Source organism: Manacus vitellinus, unplaced genomic scaffold (assembly GCF_001715985.3).
Source record: "Manacus vitellinus isolate BGI_N305 unplaced genomic scaffold, ASM171598v3 scaffold_3_pilon, whole genome shotgun sequence".
Lineage (NCBI taxonomy): Eukaryota > Metazoa > Chordata > Aves > Passeriformes > Pipridae > Manacus > Manacus vitellinus.
Window position 1 is genome coordinate 2631754 of NW_021940535.1, and position 18384 is coordinate 2650137.

General features: G+C 39.7%; 1 protein-coding gene across 3 annotated transcripts in view; it reads right to left on the reverse strand.

Moving 5' to 3' along the window:
• Positions 1-18384, reverse strand: part of GLI3 (GLI family zinc finger 3) — a 210545-nt gene that overhangs the window by 54767 nt on the left and 137394 nt on the right. For all 3 annotated transcript variants that reach the window (XM_018075744.1, XM_018075746.1, XM_018075745.1), the window contains 3 exons: positions 16866-17071; positions 12473-12619; positions 4525-4726 (listed from right to left, as the gene is read on the reverse strand). In XM_018075744.1, coding sequence (XP_017931233.1) covers positions 4525-4726; positions 12473-12619; positions 16866-17071 — 555 coding nt within the window. The remainder of the gene's footprint in view (positions 1-4524; positions 4727-12472; positions 12620-16865; positions 17072-18384) is intronic.

An 18384-nucleotide genomic window follows, 5' to 3' on the forward strand; every position in this document is an offset into this window, starting at 1 on the left:
GCAGGGGTACTGCACTGCAGGACCGAAGCAGGTAACCAAATGAGTAAATGTCAAATGAAGGATTATCCTCATTTGATGCTATTGCATACATCTCCTTTCTGCATAATCTCTCCCAGCTGAGACCTAAACCAGGTGTTTTCAAATGCACAAAGTAGAAGCTCTACCTGGTGTGCTAAAGGAGATCCACTATTAGCTGTCAGCAGGAGCGACATCTTCTTTTCAAGTACTCAGCCAGTAGTCAGGATACAGCACTACACTGCCAGCTGACAATGACAAAGCACCCGCCAAGTCAAGCTCTATCTGGATTGTGCTAAACTACTATTATTTATTATTCGAACTGCAGTAGTACCCATGTCAAGGACCAGAGCCCTCCTGTGCTTGGCTCCATACAAACAGAGAGCAAAACATGGCTCTTTTCATCTGATTTCATCCTCAATATCCCACAGTGCTTATATAGAGGGTTCTATATTGAAAAGTTGTGTGAAGCATGGGATGTAATCTTTTAGCCAAGGATATCCTTTTTTTAGCCAAGGCAAAGACCAGTGAGGTCCTGGAGACACTTTCTTTACTCAAGTAGCATCTCTGCAAAAAGATCACTGAGCCCACAAAATCAAACATACCAGAACTAAACCCGCCCACACCTTCATGTGCTGACTGATCAGCTTTTCGTTATTCAACAACGTGCCCCTTTTCCCCCCTACATGATTCATAACTCAATCAGTGCACAAGATGCACAGTAGCCTTCAGCGAGAGGCCCTCTGGTATTTTTCTTCTCCTTGCATGGAATAATGACCATAGGTCTTCCTTCCATTGTATTTAAACCATCAGTGAATAAATAATTACTGACGCCCCCCTGAGGTTCTCCACTGTGCTCATCACTGTATAATCTAAGTGCTTCACAAAACATTAATGCTTTCAACCTCCCTCTGAGGTAAGGGGGAAGGATTTATTTTGCACAGGAACGTGAATCAAAGAAAGATGGAGGTAAAAAGTGTCACTTGTTACAGTTGCCCTATTTCAGGCATGAAGACCTGGGCTAGTTAACAGGATACAGCATATGAAATGTTCAAAACAGCCGTCAGTATCTCCAAGCTATGCCTGTGAGAAATTCAACCCCTCTGCAGAATTAAGAGTGGTAGGCTGGGATTCCGCAAGAGAAACTGTATGAGGCTGGTGGTCACTTCTGACTAAATCACTTTGCCCAGCATCAGGTTGGGATTGTGTTGCAAGAGCAGAGTCTGCTTTTCAGATAGCAAACAACCAGATACGAGGCTCCCTCCTCTTTTAGAGCTGCCTAGAACAGGTGAGGCAGGGTCCTGCAGCTCTCACTGATCCAAAGAGGATGTTCAGCCTGAGCACTGAAGCAGGCAGGGGCCCTGCAAATCCTGTGCAACCCTGAAATGAAAGATGGTATCAAAGCATAATCACAAGGGGGCAGTACCTTCATTCTCCTAATGACTGGCTTCAACATGCTTTATTTTGCAGCTTTTTCTCTCTCCTACTGCAATTCTATGTCAAGTTATATGAAAGCATTTTGTGCCAGCTTGCTTAACCTGTACAGTTCCTAGGCTGACTCCTGTCTCCTCTGAAGACTGCTTTCTATTTCACAAGGCCACTATGGCTGGGCAGACAGCTGAGCCTCCACAGGCTTTCCAAGGAGGTACCAGAGCTGCAGCTGCAGAGAAAGGTTCTCCTCCCTCTCTGTGGCCTTGGACTGGAACATGTTGAATGCTTAGTACATTTAACACATGTTAATAGAAACCTCTTAAGGGCTTATCACTTAGCTGAATGGGACAATTTCTCAAGAACAGCAAAGATCAGATCCACAGTGTCTAGGCAATATTCCTGACAAATTCCAGCTTCTCGGTATGAAGGTAAGCAAGAGTTCTTTTAGTTTACACTGGAAAATCTCTTCTTCCCTAACTTCATTCTGACAAATTAATAGCTTTGCTGATGCTTTTTGGAAATACTCAGCATTAGACAGGTATCTGCCATGAAAAATGCTGCCAGGTGTAAACTGTTTGGACTAAATTAAAAGTGATTGGAAACAATATCTAAAAGTAGAAGGATTGTGTAATGTTAAGCAGTTAATGCTACTAATACTATCTAAAGTAGAAATCCTTCCTGTCTTGCAATTCCATCTAGAGGCCTGCTGAACTGTACCATTTTCTTGCAGCAACTCCTATGAGGTTAACCTGCAAGTTACCAGAAGCTGGGATTTTACAGCAGGAAAAGTTTTTTTCTACACTTTGATCACTCTTTCAGACAAGATATTAGATGGGATGAACCTACGGTTTGATTCAGTACAGCAGTTCTTGTGCTGAATGCATTATTTACAAGACAGTGAGTTGCAATAAATTAGATTTTACTGATAGTCCCATTGCTATTTAGTCTTGGAATTTATTAAAGCAATGAAATGTGGCTTGTGTTTAATACCTTACGTCACTGTTTATTTTGGTGTAACTCTTTTACAGACAGATTCACATGGGAGAAGTCAAAGGGCACCAACAGAGGTGAGTTGCAAAACTGGAAAAAGAGGTAGCTCTCTCACTTTCCCTCCTTTTGATTGAGAGGAATGGAGATGTACATTTCCAACTTTGCATGATGAATAGGAATACTCTTATCAAAAAGGAAAAAAATAATCTTAATTTAAATCATGTGAAACTTTGAATTATGCATTCCTGGAAAGTATGACCAGGAAGGGCTGAAAGCTTTGGTCAACGACAGGCTCAGTGATACCAGTTCACAAGACTCCCTGTGCTGCTCCTTAGCATTCTTACTCAGTCTTTGCCCACAACTTTCTCCAGTTCCACAACTGTCTTCAACAAAACTATTAATCTGATTCCAGCTTTGCTTTGGAAGAGTGAAAGCAGAGAAGACTTACTCCACTGAAGAGATTATGCCAAATTTCATGCACTATTTGCTTTACCAAGGTTACAAGCTATGGAAAAGGAGTTTAGTTATTACGTGGCATCCCATCTTACTGGCAGTGCAGATAGCACACCTCCACACTGTACATGTATTTAACAGATGTGGTCCAACTGCTGCCAGCCATTGACATACATATTCTTCATTATTCATATTCCTCATTACGGAGCTTCATAATTGGGACCATGGTTTCATAGAATGTGGAGTTGTATTGCAGAGCTATGATATCATACCTGTGAAATACTACACAGTACTCAGTCAAATCAGAGCTATGAAGCACGACTATTTATAAGAAGTGCTTAAAAAAAGAAAAAACAGTACTTATACTAATATCAATATTTAGAATGCTGTCACTCTCAGTTTGGAAGGTTCATGGTTTCTAACACACCATGCGTCATTTTCTCCAAAAGTGAAAGTCCCCATAGCAGTTTTTCAAGTTGCGTTTCATTTTTGCTGGAGAGGCATTTCACAGATTTCACAGAATATTCTGAGTTGGAAGGGACCCAGGAGGACCATCGAGTCCAACTCTTATATGAATGGCCTATACAGGGATCGAAAAGGGATCGAACTCATGACCTCGGTGTTATTTTTGAGCCTTGCCAAAAATGGGTGTCTCATCTCAAGAAACTGCTGTAAAGACTTGATCCTTTGCCTCATTGCAAATTGAAGGTGGAGGTTGTTTTTAAATCAGTGCCCAGAAATACTCTTTAAGTGTCATAAATGCAAACCCAGCATTTTCTGACACTTTGGGGAGGTGGGGGATTTTTTTTTTTGAATACCAAAGGAGCTTTTCTCAGTCAACATACAGCCATGTCACAAAACCAAGAATGTTCTGCAGTTGCATCTTCATTTTTTCTGCTGCTTCTCTTAATTTTCTTCCACTCTTTCCACTTCCTTTTTTTTTTACAATATTCCTTTTGTTTCCTCTCCCTGTGCCCTATTTTCTTCCCTTTTCTGTACAACTTCAGTTCACCTTTCACCTCTTCCCTTGCTGCTCTGCTCTTCTGCCTCCAGAACCACCATTTCTAACTGTTTTCTTGCACACAGAAGTGAAGCAACAAAGTGAAAATCACAGGATTTCTGATGATACTGGATGATAACAGTACGTCTTTGGCAAAAAAAAAAAAAAAAAAAAAAAAAAAGATAAGTTCTAGTCAAACATTTTAATTGACCAGTACCCCACATCTGGTCTTTACTCTCTGATGATTGTAATGCAGGAAAATTTCACTGTCCCTCATATCTATATCCAGAAGAACCCAAGTGACTTAAGTCACAAACCTATCCTAGAGTTTCTTCTCTGAAAACAGATTCCTGAGCAAACATACACACACTGTTACTGCTGGTGAGTTGGAATATTACCTGTATTGGACAAAAATAAGTCAAAAAGTCCCTTGTGGTTACCTCTCTGAGGAACACAAAAAATATCTTATAGTTTAAATTAAGCTCCGATTAATGTACCATTATAGAAACTGCAAAATGCACATATTCACAAAAAACCCCCACAAGTTACTTAAAGATGTGAGTACATATTCACATTTGTGTGTGTATGATGCATAAATGAGAATATACAATATAGGCAGAAAATACTATTCTTACCTTATTGCACTTGCAGATAAGTGGCCATAAGAACCACTGGCTGATGAACTGCTACGGGAGTTATTGAGAATTGTGACCAAGGAATTTGGAGATGTCCGTATCATGGTCTGAAGGTCAAAGCTGTGATCAGATAGGGGGGATATGGACAACGTGCGCTTTCGGCTTGGTCTGGCTGACAACCTCGGACTTGGAAACCTGGTGCCTGTTATGTAAACACAAGCAATTATCCACCAGGGTACTTCATCGCATTTATTTGTTATCGCTGATGGGTAGAGGGAGACACCAACACACTGACAAGCCCACTCTCTTCACTTGTGATCTACTGGCTACGATTGAGGAAAATTAGAAGAAAAATCTTTCTTCCCGTGGCTTACCTCAGGGGAGCTCTGTTTATTAATGTGCAAGCAAAATGATAAATTGCTAAACAAAAGGAAAAGACTTTTATGAGTTATCCCTCTCATTTCTGGTGATTTATGAATCTGATGGCTTCTTAGACATTCACATCATTAATTCAACCGTGAGCAATGAGACAGTGGTTCAGATCTGGGATACCAGCAAATCCAAACCCACAACGCTTTAATATATACAGTCAAACCTAAACATGTAAAATACAGTAGAGAAATGATGTGGCAACTTTTCTTTTGTTGACCATAATTCTGCCAGGTTGATACTTGATGCAAAACTAAAAATCAAGACTGAAAAAAAAAAAAAGCACTAAAAGGTCAGTTCTATTGGCAGAATTCAAATTGACATTCACAGCATTAGACTGAGAAACAGTAGGCTTTATTTGAATTTGTCCAAGATCCCTTGATATTCTTTTGTTGGTGTGTACAGGGGCCTATGACTGCTAAATTTCTTTAAAATGGGAGATTAGGCTTTCCGAAGTGGTAAAGAGAAGGCAATCATACAGATACCATTTACATAAATACATATTACATTTCTAAATTTTATGTCCTGCTCTGAAAATCTCTACCTCTTCTGGTCTATTTTACCATGTCATGCTGACTGTCTGCAGTCCTGAAAGAAGATATATCACCTTAAATTTATTTCCTTTATTTAATTATTTTCTATCCTGGTTGAGAGTGGGCAGGAGAGAATTAGCTTCCACACTGCATACTGAACAATTTCCTTTAACAGTACTGCCGCTTCTACCTTTTTAATCCCTTTAGTAAAGGACTGAATCCTAATGATCTTGACAGACAGGGTCATGCAGGTCTTGGGTTTGATGCCTCCTTTACAACTACTTCTCCTACAGTCCCTGACATTCTCTGTAACTTACTAATAATTCACAGTTGGCCACAAGCCTCCATTATAGGTCTGCCTTTCCTAATTCTTGTTCATGTCTTTGTGTCCAGGACCATTTTTTACCAGGGTATTACAGTTTATTTGTCTAACATTAATCGGGAAAAGAGCCCAACTCTAATTAAACTCATCTCAAGGTCAGAGTTGGATTAGAATCTGCTATTATGTTTTCCTCATACACCTGAGCGCGTTTCCCTTCTTTCTGTGCATGCTAGCCAAGATTTTAATATGGTATTAAAAACTGCCATTTTATTGCTTTTGTGAGTGTGTGATCAGATCTCCATCTACAGTCCTTCTCCTGATCTGTGCTTAGATTTGCCTCAACTAGACAACATCAGCACCAATTCTCTTTGGCCCACGTAATATAGAGTTTTGCTCCTTCCTGCTGTGTCTCCAGAATAGGCCTTAGTCCATTCTGTTCCAATATTTCAATGAATATCCATGCTCTTAATTCATCATTTTAAATTTAGATATGGCCATCTACTTATTCGTAAAAGCTACTACACATTATTTTATGCAATCTACTTTATCTCCTTTTTAGGAGCTTGCTATTGTACTGCGTCTGCTTGATATTTTATTAGTGCTGTGCCTCATGTCTTTCAGAGGCAGAGATCTTTCATTTGTGCTAAAATAAGAAACAACAGTGATCAGCAGCTATAAGAAACTGCAACATATCTAATAAAGAATTACCATATACATGTCATGGTAAAACAAAAATAGTAATAATTTGTACTTATATCTTTCATCCACAACTCTCCTCTGCTGACTGTTCAGCCAGAATGAACTAAAACAGTGCCTCTGAAGTTAGTGCTTGTAATGTAATTTGCCCCAGATGAGGATACAATTGAAGTGCTTTTTAGGTTATCATGGTTTTACAAGGGGATAGCTAAGTGCAGGCATTATACTCCCCACAGTGCCCTGCAGAGTCTCAAAAACTGCAACGACTTCACTCCTCCCCCTCCTTGCCCTTTCTGAGCTGAACCCATCCCTTGCCTAAGTCATGCTACGGCTCTTGCAGCCCTGCCCACTGCTCATTACACCTTCCCCTTGCCTGCTAGCTGCTGCCAGGGCATCCCTGTGTCTGCTCTGGATGCACCAGATTTGCAGCCAGTGATGGAGAAAGACACTCCCAGCTGGCCTTCAGCCACATCACACAGTAGTCTCAAGCTTCCTCTTTTCCTCCAGACATCACCTGTTTCAGGCCCCATCTAAATATGGGAATTTCGCAGTCCCCTCCATCTACCTGGGAAAGGAACAAGCTCTTAAGGGCTAACAGTATCCTGCAGAAAGGGAATATTTCTGCTTTGCAGCAGGAGCCAACAGCTGAGACCAAGTAAGAGCTCTACAGAGTCTGACCACTGGAGAGGGTGATTCACTTCAAGGGAGACCACGACTTTCAAAATAGAAAATACAATTAAATGGAATTACTGTTTTTTCAGATCTTTGTGGTTTAATTAGTTTTCACATGCTTAAAAAGTCTTGAGCATGAGCTGACCACTCATGATAGGACATTTGCTAAACCATTCATTTAGCGTAACATCAGTTACGCTTTAGTTAGTATGCCACTATGAAAAGGAATACCTCACAATTTGCCAGTGCTTCTGAATATTAAACCAAACTGTCTAGCCTTGCCAAGCATTTATTTTAAAAACAAACACTTTGATATTTATTTAGCAATTTGAGACGTTCATCTGCTCACAATGTTCTCCCAGCAAAGTATTACATTCTCTACTTGATAGTCCTTTAAAATCAAAAAATCCAGGAGCACTGATTCATTAAAAATCCATTTACCTCTGTGCAAGTGCTAATAAAAGACCATCAGCTTTGGCAAAGCATGCAAATGGAAGCTTACAGTGAAGATATGTTTAGAGATGTCACCTTTTTGGTGTAGACATTATAGAAATAAGAAGTCAGTAGTTGACAGTAAAGACTTGAGTGTGCCGACAAAAAATCCAGCAGGTACCAGAAGAAAAGATCTTATTCTGAGGTGGAGATCAATTCTAAAATAACAGATATCTATCTCCATCATAAATTTCAAAAATGGAATATGCCATCCAGCAAATTTGCCCATGAATTTGATTTCTGAGTTGAAGTTTTTAGCATTGCTTAATCATTTATAAGGCAATCTTCAGACATGTATCATTTATTCCATCCCTTTAAATCAAACTTCATCAAACCTCTTTTATTACATCCCTTTAAATCAAACTTCTTTGAACACGTCTCAGGCACTAGTTTTTGATGGAGGCTGTGAATATGGGAAGTCTCAGGGGTTTTTTTAAAATTAAACGTTCTTTTCTTTCTTTTTCTTCTGGTTTCTGTTTACAAATGTGTAAAAAATTTGTTTTCACTTCATGAAAGTTTATCATAAACTTTGTCTTAGTTTTCAAAATGATACATCTGTCATCAGTATTAGAGGAAAAGGAATAGCTTTGATACTCTACCCTCATTCTCCAACTGTGCCTGAAAAACAGAAATCAAACCCAGACCAAAGCTCCTCACACTGGTTTAACTCTTTGGGCTGGTGTATTGAGTCCGGCTGAGCTGGACTTCATTTCCCCACAACAGCCCTCACAGTGCTGTGCTTTGCATTGGTAGCTAGGAAGTTGTTGATAACACACCAGTGTTTTGGCTGCTGCTGAGCAGTGCTGGCACAGCATCAGCACTGTCTCTCCAACATTCCGCCCCCCATCAGTAGGCTAGAGTTGGGCAAGATCCTGTCAGGGGACACAACTAGGCCAGCTGACCCAAACTAACCAAAGGGACCTTCCATACCATATGATGCCAGCTCATACATAAAGGCTAAAAACATGGGGGGGGGGGAGGGGGCAGGGGAGCATTCATTATTTACAATGTTTGCCTCCCAGAGCAACTGCTATGCGTGCTGAAGCCCTGCTTCCCGGGAAGTGGACAGACATTGCTTGCTGAAGGGAAGTAGAGAATAAATGTTTTTGTTTTGTCTTTCCTTGCGCATGCGCAACCTTTTGCTTTTGCTTTAGTAAAGTGCCTCATCTTAAACTGCGAGTTTTTTTCCATCTTATTTTCTCTGTCTTGCCCAGCTGAGGAGTGATAGAACAGCTTGGTGGGAATCTGGTATCCAGCCAAGGTCAGCCCAACAGAGCTGGCGAAACTCTTTAGATCAATTGGGTTACTACCAGTGTCTCTCTAATGCCAATAGGGGTAGGTCACTGCTGGATACTTTGAAAAGGAGAAACCTCCTATTCTGAGTGAGCATAGGCAAAAGTTAATCACAGTGAGGATATTAATACTCTCTGAGGGAATCTTGAAACGTCAGGTAACACGCCTGGCTTCCACTGAACACCATTTAAAAGATTAGAACATATTCTGCAAGTGAAAAATGCTGCCATCAAAACTGTACTGGCATACAGTATCTTTACAGCCACAACAAGCAATTTCAGTTCTTGCTACTGTAGTACTGTATCTTCTGCATCTACTCCCCTCCTAGTTGTTTTTATGTTATACTTAAAGGTAGCAAATCTCACTTTTTTAGAACAAGTAAGAAGATGCTCAGGGCCTCTGGCCACAAAAACTGCAGAAAAGCTTTATAGCAACAAAGAAAATTTTGGCCCACTTTTCATAGCACTCAGGACAGGATGAAGAAAATTACAATTGGCCTTACTCTTCCTCAATGTATTAGACAGTTCATGGACAGTGAAGTTCAGAGCTTCAAGAAATCTACTGCTCTTTAGGCAAGATTTAACTTCTGAATAACACTTCTTCCACTCTTATCCCCATTTTGAAATCAGTTTTCCAGCACCACAAAAGAGCAAAACAAAAGTCCCCAAACTACACAAACTGTATGTAACACGCTTTGGAACCCAGTGCATGCTGGTGTTGGAATTATTTGCACTACAGAAGGGGGCAGAGATTCCAAATTTCTGTGCAAGATGCTGTATAAACATACAATTAGGAGACAGACTTGCTTCACAAAAGAAGAACAATGTCTTGTTTGCATCTATTTCGTTGTTGTGCGGAATAAATGAGCAGCAGCCTTTCAGTCAGTTGAGTCAACTTGCTCAGAATTTGATAGCAGATAATGAGGGAAACTACTCATGTCTCTTCTGTTTCCTTTGACATGTCTGGGCAAAGGCGAAAGAGTACTTTTAAGATCACCATACAAATCCTTAAGAAGAAAGATACAAACAAATGGGATTGCTTTGCATTGATCACTGCACTTTGTTATTAAATGCATACATGGGCATTCTTATTGTTTTTTTAAAAGTCTTAATATCAGCTTCCTGCTAATTGTTTTGTTCTTGTTTCTAATCTAAAAATCTGACAAAGAAGAAAGGAGTTTTCTTTAGCATGATGAATGATAGGACATTCACATTCCTACTTAATGACAATTAATTTACTGTATACCCATGCAAGTTAAGATAGTTTTAATTAGTTTTTACAAAGGAAAAGGGTAAATGCATACTCTATTTAGATAAAAGCAGCTATTGCCTGACTAAACACATTCTCATCAAATATAGAAGGTGAGCTGTGTGACCTTACTAGGATTCACTCTTATTTTAATTTTCTATTTACTGTTCAAAAATAACCCATTTGCATAATAGTGCTACACATTTTTTGTCTTTAACTCTGAAATAATGCCTAATTGAAAAGTTGCTGCTATAATGAATCTCCAATGTGTGATCTTAATTTTTAAAAACAAACACAAAACAAGTTAAAGTGTGCATTTCAAATATATCATAGCTAAAGCTCATGACCACAAATATCCTTACTAGAGATGGTGTTTAGGTACCTTTTATGAATGGGTTGAATTTATCAGCAAAGGTCAAAATACTTCCCCTCAAGTAAGAAGAGATAACATTCTTGGGATGCAAAAGCTGCAATTCTATGTAGATTACAGCATACACAATCTCTACTAACACAGAAGATCCTCGTGCAAATGCCATTCTTTGTATGAGTACTGCAATGTCTTCTGTTTTTCTTGTTTTCTGGCATACATCCTGGTATTCACTTTTTCTAAAGGCTGAATAAACACATTCAATCAAATCCGCATCCAAGTATGTGGTTTGGTACTGCTACTTAGATGCATTCAGACACTCTCTCACAATAGGAACCAAAATCATTGACAATATAAAATATCCCTGCTCGTTGCAAGGGGGATTGGACTAGGTGACCTTTAAAGTTCCCTTCCAAGCCAAACTATTCTAGGATTCTATGATCCTTTTACACCAATGAAGTCATACCCTGGATGACTGGACAAGCTGGGGACAAGCTGGGGATTTGTCCTTGTAACTGGAACACAGTAGCAAATTTACATTACCTGAAACATGCATAGCAGAGTTTCTATTCTGCAAGATATTACTATGCATCCAATGCTTTAGCAGCGTGCCTCATCTTTTCTATTCCTCTCAAAATCCAAATCAGGAAGTATCATATTCTTAAGCTTTCAAGTACTGAAGCCTTCACAGTAATTTCTGGTTTAAGTCCAGACTACTTGTGTGAGTTTGTGTTTCTGAAGTGGGCTCAAGGTATGTTATGTTACTGTAAATTCTTCATGCATGCTTCCAGGGCAGTGCGACTGACAACAGAAACTGAATTAAAAAAAATCCTTCAATATCAAAATAACAGAATGAAAATAGCTTTCCTGCCCAGTTTCATAACTATCTGTCTTGCCTGATTCTTTAAAAATTGTTGGTCGTTTAACTACTTCACACTCCAAAGCATATGTTCTGCAGGGCTAGCTATCTATACTCCCATGCATTCCAGAGGTGAACCTCCCAACTCCCACACTCCTTGAGATCAGCAACTATGGCATGCAGCCAACAGCAGGAAGAAGAAACTGCACGAAAACATAAAGTTTAAAAATCTGCGGGAAAACAAGGTGGTCTATCACTACTGTATTGGTCTGTACTATCAAGAACCACCTTTTCTTGTCACCATCTTTTTATTTCCCTCATTGGAAGGAACAGAGTATATCCTGAAAAGTATGTAAGCATCTATGACTAGAGGGGAGTACTCTGCATAATCCTTTCTGGTTGATCAAAAGCAGCAGTAGCAAACAGTTTGGATCAGGGTCCTCTGTTTTCCTCCTTCAACAGAGAAACGGAAACAGATTAGAGGACTGAAAGATGCTGGGTGGGCAGAGAAAGGCTCTTAATATTATGGAAAACTAAGTAAGGATCTTTGAGAATTCAAACTGCTTTACCTTACAAGTGGTCTCAAAGTGTATTGGTCTATGATACACAACTTGTAAGCACAGTGAGCACTCTCTAAAAAGGTGGGGGATATACTCTTCTAACTGAAAAACAGATGTAAACTTTCTGTTAACAGAGAGCTCATCAGGGAAATACTCAGCCTAACTATGAAAGTGAGTTACTGATTGTGAATAGAAAAGGACATTTTCAAAAGCACTCAAGTCCTGCTGGAAATAAAATTTATAACCTGTTTGCAGGACCAGCCCTGAGCCTCTCTCTACTTTCTCTCAAAGTTTACTTTTAGGCTTGACATAACCCTTGTACATTTGGCAATCAATTCTCTGGTCCTCCAGCCTCATGAGGAGGCTTATGTTGACTCCCACTTCTCTATCAGTGCTGAAGTCTTTTGGGTCAGACCATGAACAATCCATATGGTTCCCTTTGTAGGACTGCCTAAATTTCTAGAAAATATCACTTACTATCCATGGCATGAAGATATTCCATATGAAGAGCACCGGCTCCTGCAGTGGCAGCTGAAGGAATGATGTCTGCATACGGGCTGCGCTGGCCTGCCAACAGAGCCATCTGATGATAATATTCAGCTGGACTGACGCCAGCATGTGGAGCTAAAAAAACCAACATAAAAGTACCATTAGTGATGTAAGATAAACAAGAAGGAAAGTTTTACCACATTGCTGGTTTCTCTGGCTATTAAAACAGCTTGTTTATTTTTTAATGTAATGCAACGTCTGCAGTATGCCACCCCGGTCAATATATTTCAACCAATCATACTGTAAAGACACCATTCAAAAAACAGTAAGGCAGAAAATATTAACGAGCTTGGTGATCTCATGTTTTTATATTTATTATTAAGTGACTCAAAAAGTGACAGGCTGACAGCAATGGAAACTAGTATGATTTATTTAGTTACATAAAAAAGCAGGAAAGCCTTCCTAGAGTTTTATTCCCATTTACCTCATCCCTGGCACAAAAGAATCTGTCTGTGAGGTGACAGTGTGGCTGAACGTCCATAAGCATTCAACTTTCTGGAGTCTTTACTTAGGGAACTGGAAGATTCTCAATCACAGTGTCCCTTTGTGTCTATGCTAATGAGCAAACAGAGGTAAAGTATGTTTTCAGGACAAATAATAGTTGTCTATGAACAACATAGGAGGACAGATGAAGTCAATGAATACAGCCATTCCATCCTTCAAAGTTCATATATAAATATACTTGACACACAAGCCTGTTTGCAGAGCTGAAACCACAGCCTGGATAGGCTCTACATCCCATCAGTGAGGTTATGAGTGAGGCAGTCCTCTGATAATGACTTATATTAGCCATTCTCTCCTGTAAAAATAACATCCAAGCTTTCTGTTCCCCTGCAGTTTTCAAGCATGTCTTCAACTAATGGGCAACCCTGGACAAATACAAAAATGAACATAATTTTAATATAATCTCCTCTCAGCACTTTCTGTGAAATAGCAAAGAAATTATTCAGGCCAAATTTTAAAAGATTAATAACTCACACTAAATCACTGATTTTAAAGTTTTACAGTAGTAGGCAACCATGGTATCTTTCCAGACACACTTAAAATACTTCCTGAGCCTTCTGACATAAGTGTCTGGGTTAACTAACAATAACATTGGCTGCAAACTTTAAAATGAACTGCTGTAGAAAACATAGTAAGCACATAATTGCATTACTAAATGTTCCATATGCCAAGAAATGCTCTGGTGCTCTTTAAAGATCATTTCTTACTATCTTCCTCAAACATAAAAAATTAGCCTAGTAAATGATGTATTGCATGAAGGGTAAATGAAGGGTAAATGGGAAGGCCCGCATCCCTGAATTTTCTCCTGTTTATTTCTGGGTAGCTTCAGCCTTGTTCCTGCTTTTTTTACAAGAGGAGACATTTGCTCCTGCACCACAGACACTGCTGAGTTTCATTTGAGCACTCTCCTCTACATACACTGATGACTCCTTCTGTACCCCGGCTCCAAATCCTCAGAGGAGTCCTCAGCCACCCCTGCCCCACCAAATCTGCTGGGTCAGGTGAAGTGACAAGACAGAAAGACAGTCTACCATTACAGCTGCTGTGGCAGTCGTAAATTACAGCTGGCAAGACTTGTAATGAACGTGAGACTGCTCTTCGTTATGTTCCAGATTGTTTTGGCTCCTGGCCATCCCCAGATCTGTGAGTCTGAGCTCAATAGTACACTGACCTAATTATCTAACTGGCCTCAAGCAATTAGGGTAGCAAGAGAAATCTCGCTGTGACTTTCAAGAGCAGTAACAACTTCCAAGTTTTCACAGTTCAAATGCTATACAACTTAAGCCATGGTGTCCATTACATTATTAGTACATTATATGCAGGTACCCCTTTAAATCACGGAAGTCTTTTATTTGTACTCTAGCAGTGCTCAAGCCATGACTCCGACCATCTGATCCAAGCAACCCATATCTGACAAAAGTATTTCATTGTATACTTGATTGATCATACAACAAACTCTGGATTCCAGAGAACAAACTTGCAGCTTTTCAATAGCATGTAGTTTGACTGAGATATTTTCAATGCCTTAATCAAGTTACTTACTGTATTTTCGTTGGATGCTGCACAACACCTAGACTAGGTAACTGATCAAGCTGTGAGCCTACACTAAAAGTGTAGTAATATGTATTTGTTTAAAACTCGAAGAAAGACTCTTAGGCTAGTCAATTTTGCTTATACTTATGACAGGCTAAGGTTGTGTATACAGTCAGTGATCAAGGTCAGGGGATGAGTGTTGAAACAGAGCATATTCAATTACCTCATTGTCTTGTGCCATCTGAAAGCCTGTCAGTATACCAGCTACCTACATGAGGCTGGCAGGTTTGAGACAGGCCTTAGAGGAGAAAACTGCCTTTCTAAGGTGGCAGCTGGAGTTAAGGCAGCTGAACTGTCACCAAACACCTACATTGCACACTGACAAACTGTAGCACCACCATAGTTATGACGGAGCTCCAGATTCAGCTGCTAACATGCAAGTGTCCATACTGGGGGAACTGAATAGTTCTCTAAAGCTTCCTGCAGTACCTAGTACCAGTTCTCTCTAAAGGCTGCAGCACCTAGAACTCACTGGACTACAAGGGCAAAGCAGCACACTGAGATCATAGACAGATTTCTATACTCTAGACACCTACATTTAAGTGCCAGAATCTGGAACCAAATTCTACCCTGAGACATCTCTGGGAGATCTCTGCCTTTCTGGAGTGTCAGTTGGATTCCAGGTCAGATATCCCAGTGTATCTCAGAAAGCCCTATGTGCCTACATCTCTGCAAGTTAATTCAGTGTGGTGTACCTGAGACCAAGAATGTACACAGTTTAGTGTCATAATGTTCTGTGATGGGTGGTTTCCTTCACACCTTCCTTTGTGTGTGCAACTGGAGCATACCTTAAGCATAAATGAAATTCTGCAGGAATGTGACCCGAAGAGTACTGAAGGAAAGATAACAAAGTGTTCTGCATATTAGCTCCTGTGAAAAAGCTCAAATATACATCACAATAGTTTTCCCAATTTATGCCATTACATTATAGCTCAATCATGTTTATCCTATATCAAAAGCTCCAAAGCTTCCAAAGTCAAAACTTGCATTTCTGAGCATTCAAATTGTTCCTTTAAAATATTTTTTAAACATTTGGGCTGAAACAAAAAGGGCAGAATTAGCAAGAATTCATGCAACATCCCAAGTGCTGCTAGGAAAGCCCTATGTGCATGCCATATACCTTGACTGACAATAGGTCATTAAAATTTATTCTCATAAGAATATGTGCCCATAACTAATGGATTAACTGTAAAGGTATATATTCTGATAAGCGAGGATTAATTAGTTATCCGTTTGGAAAGGGTGCACCGCTCATTTTTCAAATTCAGCTAAAGGCAGTTTAACTCTGTTTGGTAAGTTTCTGAATACACTGGGAAGATCTTTCCCATAGTTAAAGTAACAGTTTAATTACCTTCACTACATAGTTGTTCCTGAATATGTTATATTTTAGCTCTCTTCAGCAAATGCTACAACTTTGAAATGTCAAACTGCTTACTCTGTTATTGAAAAACTTACTACTAACAAGACAGTCCTTTTGCAACTCTGTTCATGGTTCACTTCAGCAAAATTCCCACTGAAATGAATAGGAAATGTGCCAGAATAAAGACAAGAGTGATCACAGAAGTTCACTTCAACCCAAATAACCTGGAAAGTTATAGCCATGATCACACCAAGACCTAAAGCATCGATATTTCAATTATACTGCCCACCATTTAGACTAAAAGGGACAGTCCTGATCATCAGCCATTTCTACATAAGCATCATTTCATTTTGCCATATTGTTGGCTAGGATAAACCGAAATAATTCTACATAACTAACAGAACTACTAAGTATAATGAGCCAGTGCACGCTTTGTATGATTGAAAAATACTATTTTAATTAACAAGACTTTTGCACCTGAAGAACTCCATAGTCATACACTGATGTACACTCAAAAAGAATCTGGCTCAATTTAGTGCAGATACAGTGGATTTTTTGGGAGATCAGAATCACACCCCAGGTCAGCTCCACAAACAAAAGATACCACAAGACATACACCACCCTTCCAGCATAAATTTTAAATGAGGATAGGCTTATTTTTTTCCTTCTCCCTGAAGTTTCAACGTTTGTGAGATGTACAAATGAGCCATGATCGGCTGATGAAGTATTGAAACATTTATGACATAATGAATATGTCTGACAAATCTGCTGAAGCTGCTTTGAACAAGGGGGAAAAATGTTGACAAGATTAATATAACTTAAGTTGCTACAATGACAGAAAACAGGAAGCCTATCTTAACCCACCGTCTGTTGGGCTGAGTCCACGGGCTGCTGAGATCATGGAGAGGGACGGGCTGCTGTGCAGGGACCTGATGTAGTCCACGTAGGGGTTAATGTATGGGTGAGGTGTGCTGAAGGGAGATTCTGATGCTGCAGCAGGATTTCGGTGCGGGGAAATTCTAAGGAATGGAAGTTCTGAGTATGTTGGGCTACTAGATAAGGCAGAAGGCCTGGAAGAAAAAAGGAACAAAAATAAACAAAAAACAGTCAGGTTATGTATGCAATAAAGAAAAACATTGTAAAGGCAACACAACATTCATTTCTTGAAGAATAATGACTAAGTTGCACATGTACTGAAGTCAACTGCCTGGAAAGAAAAAGGATAGGAAATTAATTCTTCTCTGTACTGATTATTACCAACATTTCTCTGACCAATTTTAACATGATTTTATATTTGGTTTAAGCTTTACATACTTCAATACCTTTTCTCCAAGGAGTTTAAGAGAAAATCACTTTAATTAGTATGAAATATGCACCCTGTATACTATGTAGTAATTCTTACTGAAATATGGAAGACATACTGAATCATTTACATCTTCAAAACCATGTGGTTATTGAAAAAGGAGCTTTGAGAGCCACACTGCATCCACTCCTTTCATTTGCCAGCTTACTTTTCCAGAAAGTCCAAGATGCATGTTTATATAGAAATAATCCCAGAAAACCCAAGCTTTGTAAACTACTAAGACTGTATGCTCCTTTGGACCATTTTTTTTTGCTGTCCCTTCCCATTAGAAATACACAAAACTTGGTGGCAAAGGAAGAAAGATTGCCACATATGTTTGTTTTTAGCATGGCGCCAGAGACCAATGCCTTTTAAAAAGACCCCATTATTAACTACCTCATTTTTGTGAAGGGAGAGCTGTGGTGCCCTCTCATGCTATGTGTGTGAAGCTGTGATGAACCAAGGCTGAAAGCTGAGTTCACAGCTGACGAAAGATAAATAACCTGCCGTAACCCTCCCCATCAACCCACCCTGTCGATATGACAGCGTCTGGGATCTGCGTGGAGACCTTTCTCTAACAGCATCCCATCTCCAAAGGCACTGGAAAAAGTCCAGTTTTCATCAGAAGGGGGTTGGAGTGCCTGCCCTTGCCAACGTGCTCTTTGGCAAAAGACAATGATTAAGCCTGTCATGCATTTGCTGTAGTCCAACTGGTTGACCCGAACTAAATGCCTTTTTGTCCCTGTTTTTCCAATTAATTTAGCATATATACAGCACAGACACAGGCAGCAGCTGTGAGAGCAGTGAGGGCAGGCTGTTCCTTTGATGCTGTTGGCTTACAAGGAGTAATCAAACAAGAAATGTATTTTTTTCCTTTACCATACACATTACATGATCAATGGAGGTAGTTGTCATCACCTAAAAGGCCAATTCTATGTAGGAGCCAATTCTACCCTGCCATCAGCTCAGAAATGCTAGCAATATGAGTGGGGCAGTGATCAAAGTCATGAATTCCTAACATGATGCCAGCTTCCCTGCTAC